Here is a 16,662-nt window from a genome sequence, read left to right on the forward strand (position 1 = left end):
AAAGAATTAAGGTTGGGTCAAGTGCAGTATTATTGTTTAGATCAACTTAAAATAATCAGGTCATAACAAGTTACTCAATTTAGTTTCTATGAAGTCAAATATTTTAGATGTGATATCTGGACATAATCTTTTTAGTTTGAGCAAGGTTTTACTTTTTTCAGTGAAGTGTGTAATGACTGACAATAAAATCAATTGATGACTGATGTCTTCGTCAGGTGAATGATCTTGAGGTGATCTGCAGAAACACATGAATCACCTCTCTTTGCGTCAGCAGTTATTCCCCCGTGCACTAGACAACGTCTCTCCCTAAATAACTGAGGCGTGACTTGTCTGAACATGATCTGAACTGAACAAAAACCTGCAGCAAACCTCAGTCACTCACATCTGGACAGATTTACAGTAAAAACCTCAGATGCTAAAGTCAAGATGCTTTATCATGAACAGATCTGATATACAAAACTAGAATTGGGTGGAATCTCAACGCCACGCAGCTTTTTGAACTTTTCATCTTTTCTCCCTCTGTTTGTGGCGGTAACTTTATAAGTACACACTATTAAGCATTAGTTAAGCATTCTAAACTGAATTCATCATTTATAACACATGAATACTCATTAGTATGTAGTTTATAGACACAGATAAAAATGTTTTACTCATCATTGATAAGCACTAAGTGTATTTATAAACTACATACTAATGAGTATTCATGCGTTATAAATGAAGAATTCAGTATTTATTAATGCTTAAAGGGATAGTTCAACATTTTGGCAAATTGGCTCATTGCCATAATCCCTATAGTTTTAGGAGCAGGTTCATTACCTTTAATTGATGGTGCAAGGTGTTTTTAGAACGGTGGAGCAGAGCTGCGAGCTCCTCAGAGCTATGACTAATGGGATTTCTTGGTTTCCCTCATCAAACACACAATCCAACAACTCTGGTGGACAAGTTGTGACCTGCACATTCACCACGCTATGAGATAATAACACAACGTTACGAGACAGTTGTTTTCAAGGTAAATTCATGCAAAACCGCTGATGCCCGTTCCCGACGGGGGCAGTTTTTCAGCAAGCAGTCTCTGCATTTGCCTCGAAAACAACTCTGTCTCGTAACGTTGTGTTATTATCTCATAGAGTGGTGAATGTGCAGGTCACAACTTGTCCACCAGAGCGTTGTAGAGTTGTTGGATTGTGTATTTGATGAGTTTGATGAGGGAAACCAAGAAATCTCATGAGCCTCCGTAGTGTAGCTCTGAGCAGCTCACGGCTCTGCTCCGCCGTTCTAAAAAACGCTTGCACCGACAATTAAAGGTAACAAACCTACTGCTAACACTATAGGGATTATGGCAATGGGCCAAAACTACAGTTGAAAACTAGCCTCTGGCTAACACTGGCACTTTTACAGAAAAGTTAATTAATGTGCACTGTCCTCTCCAAACAAAAAAAAAAATACAGGGATTATGTCAATGCGCCAATTTGCCAAAATGTTTAACTATCCCTTTAATAGTGTGTACTTATATATTATAAAGTGTTACCTTTGTGGCTTCTTTCATTTCTACGAGATTAAAAAACGAGAGACAGAGGTGATATCAGAAATCGGCGCGTTGTGGAGTTGTTGTGGAGTATCTGAGGTGGCAGGTAGCATATCTCCACCAGGATGCTACTGTGTGTGTAAACAGTTTGATAAGGTGACTCATTTGCATTTGTTTTTTAACACACCCTGCAGTGCCAGTGGTGGGTCCACATTATATGAATTCCTCATCTTTGGATTCGGTTCAGATCAGATCAGATTTCGGGTTAGGGTTTTTGTTATCATCTTATTCTGACGGCCACAGTGAAGGAGAGACAGGAAGTTCAGAAGGTCTCTGTCCCTTCTTAACTTCCTGTCTCTCCTTCACTGTGGCCGCCATTTGGACTTTGGCCTTTTTATTGTACGTGCTCGGGCCTCCGCCTGGAAGTTTATATTTAAATGTCTTTTTATTGTCACTTGTTTATAAGTCAGGGCGGACTACTCAGCCAACAGGAAGGTGCACATTTATTTCTTTCATGCGCATCCAAAAAGAAAAACAACAACCAAAGTAGAAAAAAAAACAAAACAAAAAAAAACAGATGCTTTCATACGCTTCATGGTCACATTACCTGTTAATCCTTAAAGCTAAGGGTCCGCACATTGGAGAGAAAAAGTCAGCAGTTAGTTTGATAAGATCAGACAACAAAACAACAGTTGTGTTGCAATGCAGCCGTGACACATTCCACTAATGGGAAGAACAATGCGAGTGAGTGTTATTGAGCTGAATAAAAAATGAGAGCAACATTACGGCGTGCAGTCTCCACTTTACTCATCAGCATCCTGTGTATTCGCTGCTGCCTAATGCTACTGACGGGGATTTTTATAAAAGGGACAGATGAGTGTGTGTGTGTGTGTGTGTGTGTGAGCCATCTCTCGTGGAACTGGGAATGGTTCTTCCAGGAAACACTCAGGAGGGAATGTTCCACTGCTGCTGCTGCTGCTAATGACTCAGTCCGTCTCAGTCTGCTAAGGAACAGCGTTCAAGGAAATCAAAACGTACCGGCGACCTCATCCATTTTTAATAACGATGACGATGCAGTTGTGACCGCTGAGTCGCCAAGTATTATGCAATGGCTTTGTGAAATCAAGCTTGTATGAAGGAAACGCAGCCAGTGGAGGAAATGTGAGGAGGCGTTTCTGCGGCGACCGCGCCCCCTCATTCACAGTGGTTCATATAGTTTACAACTTGTTGTGTTTTATTTCCCTGCTAACCCCATACTTACACTGATAGATATAGATATAGCCTCAATTAAATAACAGTCATAAAACAGACCGGACTGGACGTATTGCCCTTTACTATTATTTAATTCTACTAAACATTAACTAGCAGGTTCACACACACACACACACACACACACACACACACACACACACACACACACACACACACACAGCAACACAGACTCCGTGTTGCTGTGTGTGTGTGTGTGTGTGTGTGTGTGTGTGTGTGTGTGTGTGTGTGTGTGTGTGAACCCGCTGACAGCGGCCGATGGACCAACCCTGGTTTGTACATTACTCAGGCCAGGCATAGTGGACGATAACTGAATTAACATGGCATCTATATGAAGCATGGCTCAGGATAATGCAACAGTGATGGGATTCTACAGAGCTATAATCATTTATAGATCATATCAAAGGCTCAGTTCACCCAGATTCAGAAAAAAAAGACTTTAGCACAAAGCACACATATGTCATTTAGGGGAACTATGCACTTTGCTGTTGTCAATTTGTGTAGTCTTATAGAATAGAATAGAACTTTATTAATCCTTTGCAGGAAATGATGGTATCACAGCAGCTCCAACAGAATAGATTGGGCTGCAACTAATGATTATTTTCATTATGGATAAATCTGTCGATTACTTAAACGATTAATCGATTAGTTGTTTAAAATAAAATATTGAAAAATTTCAATCAGTGTTTCCCAAACCACAAGATGACGTCCTCAAATGTCTTGTTTTGTCCAAAAACCAAAGAGAGACTCAGTTTATTGTCATAAAAAAACAAAGAAACCAGAAATATTCACAGCTGAAATCAGAGAATTAGGACTTTTTTTCTTAAAAAACTACTCAAACCAATTATTCGATTATCAGAATAGTTGATGATTAATTTAATAATCGATTATTGTACGATTAATCGATTAATTGTTGCAGCTCTAGGATAGAATTAAAAAAAAATCTGTTTTATCTGTCATAAACAAGAGATTATGGGTTACGGGGCGTGTTTGTGCCACAGAGACAAGACCAGGGACACCGGGTCGGGATCTGGATTGTCCAGGTCTTTGAAATGTTGTGACTGTTTCATTCTGATATGATAGATTTTTTTTTCTGGATGCACTGTAGTCTCTGTTTCGGCATTTTCCTCCCACTGCAAAATGTTTTACTAGGCTAAGTTTCTGAAAAGCAAGTGAATAGTGGGAAAATATCTTCAAAATATGATTAGATGTGGGCTATATAGATAGATAAAATGATTTTATCTATCCATATGAACAAAAACAACCTACCTGGGATTTTATCAAAATCCCAGGTAGGTTGTTTTTGTATTTTGCGTCACATTGTTTTATTGTAGTGGCACACTCTTTGACAAGAAAATTTCAAACTGGCACTCCATGTCACAAAGGTTGCCGACCCCTGCTATAGGGATTATGGCAATGGGCCAATTTGCCAAAATGTTGAACTATCCCTTTAAGTGCAACTTTGACAGGCTTCAGCTGCAATGATCAAACTACGACAAGCTCCTCCAGGGCAGAGGATGTTGTTGCTGTGAGACAAACTGTTTGTAAAAATAGGCTATACAAATAAACCTGCCTTGCCTTACCTCCCTGCGGGCAAATAGACGCATCAGAGTCAGAACTCGATCCGTCTGACTAATCAACAGAGGGCAAACAAAACAAGTTTGTGCAAAATATAGTGTAGGTCTGGCTGTTGGGTGTGGTGTGTTGAGGTTAGGGTGCGGTGCAAAAAAAAAAAATTTTTTTTACATATCACGTCTCCTTCCAGAATATTTGGTTTGACTGACGTGTGGGCTGGAGGTGTGAGTACCTGTTCGTGGATGATGTCTGACAGCTCCTTCACCATCTCTTTGAAGTTGCCCTTCAGGCCCTCGTGGTACTCGAACTGGTCTTCTTTAATGAGACGCTCGTTTATGTCCAGGGCCATGCTGCAGGCCTCCACGAAACGCCTGCCATCATTACAGATAAAAAAAACTATGACATCTTACCAGAACACTTCTATTCTGATTGTAGAATTGATCAAATTTATCTTGAAGGGGAAGAGATACCTGAAGATGTCCTTGAGCTCTTTCACTTTCTTACTCCCAGACTGGTTGGTTTTGCTGTCATCCAGGAATGCTCTGGCATAGGCCATGGGACCTGCATTCACCTGCAGCCAGACATGTCAGGAAATGTTAGGCGCTCCGCAGGTACCAACTGGAACGTTCCATTCATACTTTCTCATGACTTTTGACGACTGATCCTGTGTCGGTTTCTTATCAGAGTTATGATTTCTGTGAGACTTAGTGACTCATACCCATTTTCCATCAAAAAGAGCCTGTGGTGCTAGTTTGGTGCAGGCTGCAGTGCTTTGCTACTTCAACTTGCGTGCCTTCAAAGAAGCCGTTTCCTTTTCCACTGGCAAGGAGCCGAGTCAGAGACACGTTAGCTTTAATTGTGTTTGTATCAATTAGCAGGGATACTTCATCCAAAATCGATAATTCACCAATTTTCAACTCGCCGTCATGTCAAGGACGGGTGTGGAGAACCTTCGAAGTTATCAAAACGCTTTTGGAGTTCCGGGGGGGTCCGGCTGGCAACGGATCGTCTCGCGGCTCCATTGCCAACCGGACCCCCCTGGAACTCCAAAAGCGTTTTGATAACTCTGAAAGTTCTCCAAACCCTTCCTTGGCATGACGGTGAGTAGAAAATTGGTGGATTATCGCTTTTGGATGAAGTATCAATTTAAAGAAACATAATAAGGAGTTGGTGCTGGTCCTGTCTTAGGCCGTTGAAAAGCAAAGAACCAGTCGAGGGCATGGAGTCAGAGGGGCGTAGGTGGCATTTTGGGCGAATATGAGTTCTATCCAATGGACTTATCTGAGATCAAACTGTACTGAATAAAGCAACAAAACAACAAAGACCTAACACAAAAATGTGAGTAATGCTTGGAGCCAAAAGGGCGTAAATGTAGGACCCACATGTTTGTTCAGAGCCAGAAGGGCCTAAGTGTAGTTGGTGCCCACAGCATTCAAAATGGCTGACACAACTGCAGACATGGAACTTAAAAAGATTTTGATGAATATTATGAAACAAACTGATGAATCCTATATTGAAGAAGTTGAAGATGAGTCAGAGTTGTTTTTGAATGTATGTCCTCACAAGAGTGATGACAGTAAGACAGAATCATGCCTTGAGAGCCTTATGGTCATCCCTATGTTGTTTTGTATGTGACTGGGGAATAGAGAACCCTTTTTTAGAAAAAGCGTTCTCTGTTCCCCACATTTACCCAAAAGGACCCCGGGAACATCCAGTTTTTTGCTCCTGTACCTGGGAGTGGAGTTGTGACTTTGAGCAAGAAGTGTAATTGTCCCATTGGTTGGGTTAGGCAATGAAGAAAGGAGTTGGTTAAGTTTAGTAAAAAGACCACGTAGGGGAGAGACAGGCCAGATAGATAGAGAGAGTCCTCTCTCGACCGGCAACAGAACCCTTCAAAAAGGGTTCTATGTTCCCCAGTATGTATTGCGACCGGGGAACATGGACCCTTTTTGGGAAAAAACGGGGAACATAATCCAATTGTTTTGGTCTGATCTGGCTAACTCTGCCTGCTGACTAGCCTAGTGTTCTGACATAGAATATTCTTTTGAACTTTTGAAAAAATTAATGAATTAGTTAAATGCAAATTAATTACTTATTCAAGTGTTAATTATTCAATAATTATTTTTTAAGTATATTTATTGGGCTTTTTATTGCCTTTAATTTATAGCACAGTGGAGAGAGAGACAGGAAATGGGGAGGCAGAGAGGGGGAATGACATGCAGGAAAGGGCTGCCCAATGCGGGATTCAAACCAGGGCCACCTGCAGTGAAGACTGTACTCTAGCCTCAACATGGGGCAGCAGCTCTACCAAGTGAGCTAAGCGCTGCCCCAATTAATTCCCCTTTTGACCAGTTATTTTGTGCATTGTTCAGCAGATACGCCCAATATGTCCATAGAAGACTTGGAAATGTTTGGTGCCAAAAAGGCGTATCTGATGTTTTTTTGCCATATTTTTTTTATTTTAAAATGATTTAGAACATGTTCATTGTGTTAATATGCCATACGTTCATTACCGTACTTAAATGCTCATTCATACGTATAAGTACGTCTGTGGTTGCAATGTTGTGGTTTAAGATTAATGAATACAGTTGATTGAAATGTGTTAGTTTTGTCTCTCCTGTAAAATTTGTCAAAAAGCCACTTACGCCCCTCTGGCTCCAAGCCCTCGCAATCAGGCTCTGGCTCCGAACCAGCACTGGAACCAGCTCGGTGGAAAAGGGGGTATCAGACTTTTTTGTTGTTGTTGTTTTTTTACCTGCACAGACACACAGCCCTGCAGTTTGAGCTGCAGCTGGATCATGTCCACCTCCTGGTGGGAGCAGAGCTTGGTCAGCTCGCCCGTCTTGGCCTTCATCTCGTCTATGGCCACGTCCACCGGCTTCAGCTCCACCTGCTTCTCTCCCACCACCTCCACTCGCTTCTTCACGTACGGGAAAGCGTGGGCGGCTGCGGGACGAGACGAGAGGGAAACCGTCAACCAGTCGCACACGAGCCATTGGGGGTCAAGTTTATGTGAAAGCCATCGATGGTTAAGAGGCAGACAGAAAGAAGGAGCTTTTGAAAGATTTTGTGGAGACAAAATATGTTTTGATAAACAAGAAGAAAAAATGAGAGAGAGCATCTGTTGTTTTTCAGGCTCTTCAGTGCGTGTGGTATCGTCCTGGTAACAGCTTCACACTGTTTGACAGTGCTTGTCAATACTGTGACATGAGCCAGAGATGCTTGAATAGGGAGGGATCCTAATATCCAGCTGCCACTTGCTCCAGTCACCAGCTGTTCACTGTTTATTCTCACTGTACAATGCGACGTGTGTTCACAACCATAAAGAGCAGAGATGCTGTGGGGCATTAATGTGTGTGTGTGTGTGTTTTGCGTACTCGTCAGCACGGTCCTCCTCTTGCACTGCTCCTCCACTCCGCCGTGCTTCTTCCCCGACAGCGTGTACGGGGTCTCGAACACGAAGCGGTTGATGTTGTGGCACTTCTCGAAGTCGGTTTTCTTCTCCGGCGCCTCCTTCTCCTCGAAGTAGGGCTTGACGAAGGTCACCTGGACGTAGGCGAACTTGTGGTCCAGGTCTTTGGGGTTGACCTGCGGGCCAGAGATAAACCACTTTAATAAAATCTAGATGTGAAGCAGACTGGTGAGGCTGACACCAGAGACTAAATAATGAACCGCTGTCAAATCCTGACTTTATTTGTCTGGCCTTTATTTATCTCAACAGACTTTGATCACAGGCAGCTCCTTATGTGTCACACCCTCTGTTTGACATGTGGTCACAGTGGGATATTTTGAAAGAAGCCTGGTTTTACTCTTATTTGAAACGGTCTTTTATCCTCGCCATAATATTCTAAGTTGTCAACACCTCAGACTGTAAACAGCCTTGATAGGATCATTTACACCAGAGGGAAAAGGTGAGAAATAGAGCACATTTGCATAAGCTTGTGCATACTGATCCGTCTATGCTTTTATATTTTAGCCCTTTTTAATTTGTTTGTTATATGTTTTTTTTATTTTTTTATTTTATGACACAGTTCATTTTAGCTATTTTATTATTAGTATTTTATTTTATTTCATTTTTATGTTTTTATTTCTCCAGTGTTTCCTCAGTGGGGGCCGTCTGCTACTTTTAAACATGTAAATCACTTTGTGCTATGTTTTTAAAGGGACAACGAGGAGTTTTGGAAAGCGAAGTGTTTTCACACTACGCTTCCTATGAGTCTCTGCACGCACGGTTAAATTCTTGGACCGGCGCAAGACGGATGAAAGCGAAAACATATGCCAAGAATGTTTTCATTGATCAAGAATGAAAGTCGGAGGTTGGAAGACGATCAGATACCGTCGTAGTTCCGACCATAAACGGCGATCCGACGGCGTTATTCCCATGACCCACCGAGCGTACAGGAAACCGAAAGTAACTCTTTCGCGACCACACTAATTGCTCAGAACATCCGCTCCGGACCACATGTTTTTGGCTATTTGTTTACCTTTTTCTCACGTCGAACCGAACTCTGTACATCACCTAGAAACAAACGGTTTTCACGTGGTTGAAGAGTGACTTTCCAACGTGCTCCTCGAAAAAACGGCGAGTTTTTCCGCCGTTTCGTTCGTGAGTACGAAGTAGAAGAAGAGAGCTTGGTTTCTCCAAAAACAGAGCTCCCGCTCTAGTTTCAGAGAAAAATGCATTTTTGTGTCAAGTGGCAATCGGCTCATTTTACCGGTACTCTGCAGTGTGTCATGTATGAAAAGTGCTTCATAAATCAAGTTTGATTTGATTTGATTTAAATGCTGTTGTGATGTCTCCATTCAATTTTAAGAACATGAGCTATCATGTCTGGATTTTTATTACAGGCTCGTAAAAGATACCAGGTGTACAGTACACCCAGCATTCTTTAAACCTAACAACAATGAGCTGAACTGTCGACGCTACAGGCTGAAAACACCTCGCTGTTCAGAAGCTGCAGCTCATTCAACTGACCAACGATGCAAATATGACCAGTCAGTCATGTCATGTCGGGGATAGTCCAGATCACAGGGTTGACCACAACTGTGAATGTCATCCAGATGTTACTCAGACTGTCCTGATATCTCCATGGAGATATAACACGCCCAGCTTCATCAACCCCCACTGAGCCTTTGGACACTTATGGTTAATCTTCCTGTACACACAATAGGAGCAGTCAGCAGATACTTTAAATTATCTCAATGGGAAAAACCCAAACCATTTCCCGCATTACAGTATGATGGACAGGTGATAGTTTTCCAAATAAACACGGGAGCCGGGCTGCGGGCCAAATCAATTATTTTCCTTTCTGATTGGATTTCAACCACCACAGGCCTTTTCCCTCCTCCATCTCTTTACCGCACCTTGTTTGAATCCTGGATTATCTTGACGTTTTCCGCCCCGAACTTGTCTCCGTAGAGCGTCAGCAGCCGCTGGGAGATCTCAGACAGGCCGGTGAGCTTGGGTTCTTTGTAGATGTATTCCTTTCCATCCTCCTCCTCAAAGAAGCCCTGAGAAGAACACACAATGTTGTTCAGTTATACACACGATGAGAGGAGTGTGGAAGAAATAGCATTTCTCTGAGGGGCTTGTGGGCCTCACCTGCCCATAAAAGGCCACCCTGAAGTAGGTCCCGAGCAGCCTGCGGCCCGATTGTATCACCTCCATTATTTTGTTGTAGGCTCTGTGCAGAGTGTCGTACAGTCGGCTCAGTTTCTGCAGACATAAGACAAAGAAAGGATCAGGTCTGTTTGTTTATTGAAAAAACAGCAGCGAGCGCAAGGATTTCATTTCTCTGATGTCCCAACAAACATCTGTCACGTACAAGAGTTAAAGCTTTCTGTCTTGTAGAGAAAAGTAATGGTGTGTGTGTATGGAGGCACAAGCACACATGTAAACACAGAGCAGTTTACTTTTTCTATATTTAGTGCTGAAAGTTGTGGTGTCGCAGCGGGGAGATCCTGGGTTTAGATCCACAGAGAGATTACATGACCAAAACCATAATAAGGCTATTTACATCAGAGGCCAGCAGCTGGGCCCAAGGCCTCCCTGATCCTGGACCAGGGTTATTATAGTTCACTAAAACTAAGACTAAAACTAAAACTATCAGTGAAAAAAATAATTTAGTGAACTGATATAAAAATAAAAATGACATTTTTTTTCCAAAAACTAAAGAACGAAACTAGAGAACTAAATAGAAACTACAATGAACAATGCAAAACTAAACTGATTGTCAGATAACCTCAGATTAGTGGTAGTTTTCTTAGAGATGTCTAAAGCTGCAGGAAGAAAATGCCACAGCTCAATATGGCATGACTTCCTTCCAGTATGATAAGAGTGAATGTAACGTGTAACGACTGATGGGAATGGGATGGGATGCAACTACAGTGTTTCCCCCAGAAAATGTGTTAGTTAAGGTGGTGTCTGACCTGTCGACGGGGGGGGGGGGTGGCGAGCGGATCTGTCGACGGGGGGGTGGAGCGGATCTATCGTGCAGTGCAGTGCCGTATTAAGTTTCGCTTTCAACACGCGCTGCTTTTATGCATGCGCGCTTCTCTGTGGTGTGTATGTGTGTGAGAGGATGCGGCCATCGTCCGACGGGGGGCGGGGGGCGGGGGGGTGCGGCGGCGGCGGCAAATATCGCTACATTTTTTATTTTTTAAGACGTTAGTTTAGGCGGCAGCTCTTTGTTGTTAAGGCGGCCGCCTTAACAGGAAAGCGCTGTGGGAAACCCTGAACTAAAAGGGAAAAATCCCAGAAATTTGGAAGTTCATCTTGACTAAGACTAAATGAAACTAAATAAACTAGTCAATTCCTCAAAAATAAAAACTAAACTAAGACTGCTTCTTCACTTGTGGAACTAACTACAGTAAAACTAAACTGAAATAAAAAAGCAAACTAAAAAAGTAAATAAAAAGGAAAACAAATGAAAGCTTGATGTGAACATGACAAACAGCATTGTTCAGCAGGAGGGAGGAGCTCCAACATCCAACAATCACATTCCAAAAAGGTGATCAAGTTCAAAAATAGACATGATTGTTAGACAGATGAAGATATGCAGACAGTCCTGTGGGACCGCACATCTGTACGCGCTCGCTTGCACGTGAACGTGACGATGAGGAACTGTCTGGTTGTGTGCGTGCGGCCGAGGGGGCGTGGCTACCTCGTACTCGTGGCGCTTCTCGTAGATGGGGATGACGAGCTTGGCGATGTGCGTGATGAGCTCGTAGCGCTCGGCCTTCCACAGCGCCTCCACGCAGACCTCCAGGTGCTCCACCAAGACTTCCTGAAAGGTGAGATTTCAGAGTACTCAAAACACAAATCCGGATCCACTGGATCGCCGCCTAACGTGTTTGGCATCACTTTGTGTCTATGTCGTTATGTAAAACCGTACCTCGGTGTAATAAACATCCTGCATGCCCGTGTCTTCCTTCATGGCGGCTTCTTCATCGATATTCAAGGTGATCTTCTTGAAGGCTGCCAGGCCGCTGGAGAACAGCTCTGAAGGGCGGACACCAAAGACCAACTCACAAACTGATTCACATACATTAATCAATCATTCAATCAAACTTTATTAGTATAAGACCTCTCATACAGGTTAGTGTATTTCCATCACAGATGAAGGCCCCCTCACCTTTTTGTCTGTTGTCGTGTTAATATTGTCTATTTCTATTTGTTCTGTGTCTGTAGAGACTATATTTAGTAAGGTTTTTACTTATTTTATACATTTCCTTTTCTAACCTTATCTTTTTTATACAGCTCAATTACAGTAACTGTGCTTCAGAAATAAAGCTGACTGACTGACATGGAGGCTGTGATCTGGGAGCTGAAGTGTCCTTGAGCAAGACACTGAATCCCAAATGATCTCATCAAAGAGGGTGTGTATGTTAGAAGAAGCGCTGTGTGGACGGATAAAATGTGGTTTCCAGCATGAAGCACTTAGGCGAGTCGATAAAAGAAGAAAAGCGCCATGTAATTGCAGTCCATTTATCCTTTACCATAAACAGAAATAAAAAAAAACAGGAGAATATTTATGATAAATAACAAATAAAATAGAATAGAATAGAATTTACAGCATAGATATTTAATTAAACGTCAGCTTGTAGTTTTGAGTTTATATTTAAAGACATACATACGCAATATAACAGTCACACACACATACACACCCTAGTTTGTTTTATTTTTATTATTTATTTATTTTTGGTTATTTTATTTTATTCCTTTTATTTCCTTTAACAGACAGAAAAACCACATCAACCTCACATGTGATTCACATGTACAAAATTCTACACATGTGAATCATGATGGTTTTGGCCCAGTTTTATGTAAATCACATGTGAATTCCCATGTGAACCCATTTTCCTATGTAGAGCACATGTGTAAAACATGTTACCACATGTGGAAAATGGGTTCACATGGGGATTCACATGTGATCCACATAAGAAAGGGCCAAAAACACATGATTCCCATGTGCAGAATTTCTCGCATGTAAAGTTCATGTGCTTTTTCTGTAAGGGTGAGAAGGGGTAATGGGTAATTATGGTTCAGTCAGAAGCCGTTCTGGCTTAGGTTAAGTTGATTGTCGTTTTCAACATACACTGTCTAGGACAGACTTCTTTCTACCTTCCAAGAAGACTACGTGGATGCATTGCATCTATTAATTAAAAAGATTTATTAACAAAACCATAAGTCATACATCAAAAGACTTGTGACATGCTCAAACCCACATCAGAGCGACAGCTACAACTTTCCGCTCGGTGGTTCGTGCCATCTAATAATACAAACCCAGGATCAAAGCGGAGGCGGTGCAGAGCTGCTGCAGATAACATCAGCTTAGAGATGCAAAAGCTGCAGGAAGAAAACGCCACAGCTCAATATGGGACTACTTCAAGTACGACCCAGTACGAAGAATGAATGTAACGTGATGACGATTGATGGGAACATTGTGGGATGCAACTAAAAGGGATAATCTCTAGATGCTAAACATTTTTTTTATTTTTTTTGTAGAGATAAGGCTGCTGTGGCTAACTGGTGCATCTCAAAGCTCTTTGTCCGCTGACACGCCACAGAGATAAGGAGCGAGTCATTTGTTTCGAGGATTTTTTGATGGTACGCTTTTGCATGAGATAAGAATGTATCCACACACACACACACACACAAACCACGGTCATGTGGTTTTGTTTTTGCAGGACGTTACTGTGCTGGCCTAATGGCATCAGCCTCTCTGGTGTTTACATGCTGTATCCAATAACAGCCTGTGGACTAACTGGTGTGTTGTTCATCACCAGTGCAGGCAAATGTTCCTGTAGGTGCACAGCCCTCTAGAAAGAGTGTGAATGCTTCCTGGTGCAGGTTGTAATGGAATCCTCATACCATCAGTCAAGCGTGTAATTTAACTCCTTAGACAAATATTTTTTCTTTGGTGCCTTCTCCATGAACTATTGTCTTGCTTTATAGTGTTTATGCTGCTGCAGTGTTTAATTACTGTACACATATAAGCCACAAATGGAGATAAAGTAGTGTAGGTGTGTGTGTGTGTGTGTGTGTGTGTGTAGATATGCCAGGGCCTTACTTTTCCTGTGCAGGTACTCTGCGACCAGCGCAGCGACGTGAACGTAACACATGGCCGCCTGTGGAGACAAATGACAACACAGTGAGGCTCAGTGAGACAGTGGGTGCAACTGCAGAGGTGAGGATGGATTACACAGAATACACAATACACGCTGTGTGGCATTAGACAGGTTAAATAGAGACATGTTGTTTTTGACAGTTCAACCGTGGACACGCAGCTCTGTGACTAACGCCTACCTACCTACCTGCCTGCCTGCCACACCCATTCAACTGGCAGCTCACCACCTGTGAAGCAACAACGTGTCGTGCACCCAGGTTGGACAGCTGCCAAGAAACCATATAAAAGCTTTTAAGTTGAGTTCAAACCAGAAGTGTCTGCATCGAATCATCCTCCCCCGCTCTGACTTCCCTGTTGCTCGCTCTCTGTCAGGATTAAGGCCACATTCAGCATGATTAATACCAGGACAACAAGGCTCAACCACAGCTTCTACCCCGAGGCTGTCACTGTTGAATTCTATGCCCCACTGAATGCAAGTAGTGCATGTTTACTTTAAAGTGCTGTTTTGACACTGCACTTTAGTATTTCTTAATTATGCCTATTTATTGCTTAATGCATTTGATCTATACATAGGTTAAAGATTCAAGAAGTTTATTTTCGTCATTTTGTGCACAGACAAGCTGGGTACAATAGGAACTTTTGTGCAGAGTCCCAGAGGAGTCAGACTTTAAGTTAGAAAAGAGTTAAAATGTTTTACAAGAATTATAATATATGGAGAATAATTAAATAATATTGAAGATTGCAGCTCTGAAGAGTTGTCTGTAGACGTTGAAGAGATAAGAATACATTTATACGTATATATATGTATATATTGTGTTTATTTCTCTATTTTACTGTTTTTATTCCTTTTTTCCCCTCTTTTTCTTCCTTTTCCCCTACTATTATGAACGTTTTCTTTTTTCTGTTGCACGTTGTACTTCACCACAAAATACACAAATATTGTTGGATGTTCCGTTTTCTAAAAAGAAATATGTGTAATGGAACGATGATCAATCATTTGTGCAGTCCCGCAATAAAGTACAGTATATAGAATTATTAAAAGAAGTCAAGGCAAAAAAGATAAAGAAAACATTGATAAATAACATCGATAAATAACATTAAAGAATGAAACACAGGTAACACTGCCAAAATGATTATATTATTATTATATACACAGAAATTTAAATATGTATGTACGGTCCATTAAAGCGCAAAAGTGATTGTATTTATTTTGTGTTTGCCATGAGTCTCACTGTGGCTGGGAAAAAGCTGTTATTGTACGCTGCTGGTCCTGAGTGCAAATTCCGTACAAATGATAATAAATTGAACCTTGAGTGTTTCATTAGTCAATGCTTTTAACTTCAAGGTTGCAGCGAGGCGTTCAGATTCATCACCATTTAGCGTGTCCTCATGGAAACACTTTGCAGCGCATGTGTTGTCAAACTGATGAAGCCTTTTTCTGAATTTGCAGCACATTTGTGTATTTGGAAGTGTTTACTGAAGTTGCAGTGACTTGAGCACTCAGGGCCACCGTACTCTCAGTTATTTTGATTTATAAATATTTGTTTTTTTCTTTGTTGAAATATATTACTGCAAAATAGATCAAATGAACAAGAAGACAATATAAAACATACGTTAAATAACTGAAACTGAAAAATGTAAAGCAAATTAAATAAAACTGAAAAATCTAAAAGATTACATTAACTCGATTAGGAGGGTCTGCTGCTGTGTCGCCTTGTTTTTTCCTGTTTGTGAAAGTGCTCTGAGTCGGATCAAATAAATAAATTAGCTGAACTCTGGCAAACAGTATATCAGCGGGACCACCCAGGATCCCGCTGTGTTACGACTTCTCCATCTGGAGACCATCAAAAGATTCTCCCTTTGATTAAGAAATAACCCCACATTGTTATTACAACCCTAAAAAAGGAAAGTAGATCGAGAACTTTTCTCTTGAGATTAGCCTGCCCTGTTTACAGTGAATCTACTGCTTAGCAACCAGAAGCAAACATTTGTGACAGCATCACCGAAATAGAGTGGCCGATACTGTAAAAGCAATAGTATCAGAGCTCAGGTTGTTATTACACTGTAATGTGGTTCTGTTGTTGCAGTCTATGACTTCAACTCCAGAGCAGATACAGGATGAGTAATCCTTCCTTAAAGGGATAGTTCACCCAAAATTCAAATTTCACTCATTATCTACTCACCCTCATGTCGACTAAGAGCTGTGAGAATTCCTCCGTGCCTTCTCTGAGTTAAGAGGGGGTCCGCGCAGCAGTATTTGTCCATATAATGGTTGTCAATGGATACCTCCATACTGCTCGTCTGTAATGTCCCTCTTGTATTGAAGCCCCAACATGAGAAATTGTTCCGCCGGTCAGTGTAAATCACGTGAGATTTGCACTGACACAGGCAGAGCAGTGAACCGAGACACTGGGAGCTTCCGCTACAAACAAGCTTAAAATATAGACTTGTTTAATTTTTTTCGGAACAATTTCTCATGTTGGGGCTTCAATACAAGAGGGACATTACAGACGAGCAGTATGGAGGTATTTGGATGTTTTTTGGTGTGTCTTTTTGGACGAAGAAAGTTGGTATACATTCACAACCATTATATGGACATATACTGCTGCACGGACCCCCCCCCGCCCCCGTAACTCAGAGAAGGCACGGAGGACAGCTCTTAGT

The 16,662-nt window shown here is 41.7% G+C and overlaps 1 protein-coding gene across 3 annotated transcripts in view; it reads right to left on the reverse strand.

Annotated features, from left to right (window-relative positions):
* dock11 (dedicator of cytokinesis 11) overlaps positions 1 to 16,662 on the reverse strand; it is a 102,910-nt gene that overhangs the window by 4,681 nt on the left and 81,567 nt on the right. For 2 of the 3 annotated variants that reach the window (XM_085760531.1, XM_085760530.1), the window contains 9 exons: positions 13,942 to 13,999; positions 11,764 to 11,870; positions 11,533 to 11,655; positions 9,972 to 10,085; positions 9,734 to 9,880; positions 7,747 to 7,957; positions 7,125 to 7,315; positions 4,840 to 4,940; positions 4,602 to 4,740 (listed from right to left, as the gene is read on the reverse strand). In XM_085760531.1, coding sequence (XP_085616657.1) covers positions 4,602 to 4,740; positions 4,840 to 4,940; positions 7,125 to 7,315; positions 7,747 to 7,957; positions 9,734 to 9,880; positions 9,972 to 10,085; positions 11,533 to 11,655; positions 11,764 to 11,870; positions 13,942 to 13,999 — 1,191 coding nt within the window. Of the gene's footprint in view, positions 1 to 2,132; positions 2,149 to 4,601; positions 4,741 to 4,839; positions 4,941 to 7,124; positions 7,316 to 7,746; positions 7,958 to 9,733; positions 9,881 to 9,971; positions 10,086 to 11,532; positions 11,656 to 11,763; positions 11,871 to 13,941; positions 14,000 to 16,662 lie in introns of those variants that run through there. The other variant, XM_085760532.1, reaches the window with a different exon arrangement.

The sequence above is a fragment of the Trachurus japonicus genome, chromosome 18 (genome assembly GCF_045865225.1).
Source record: "Trachurus japonicus isolate A0001 chromosome 18, Traja_1.0".
NCBI classification, from domain to species: domain Eukaryota; kingdom Metazoa; phylum Chordata; class Actinopteri; order Carangiformes; family Carangidae; genus Trachurus; species Trachurus japonicus.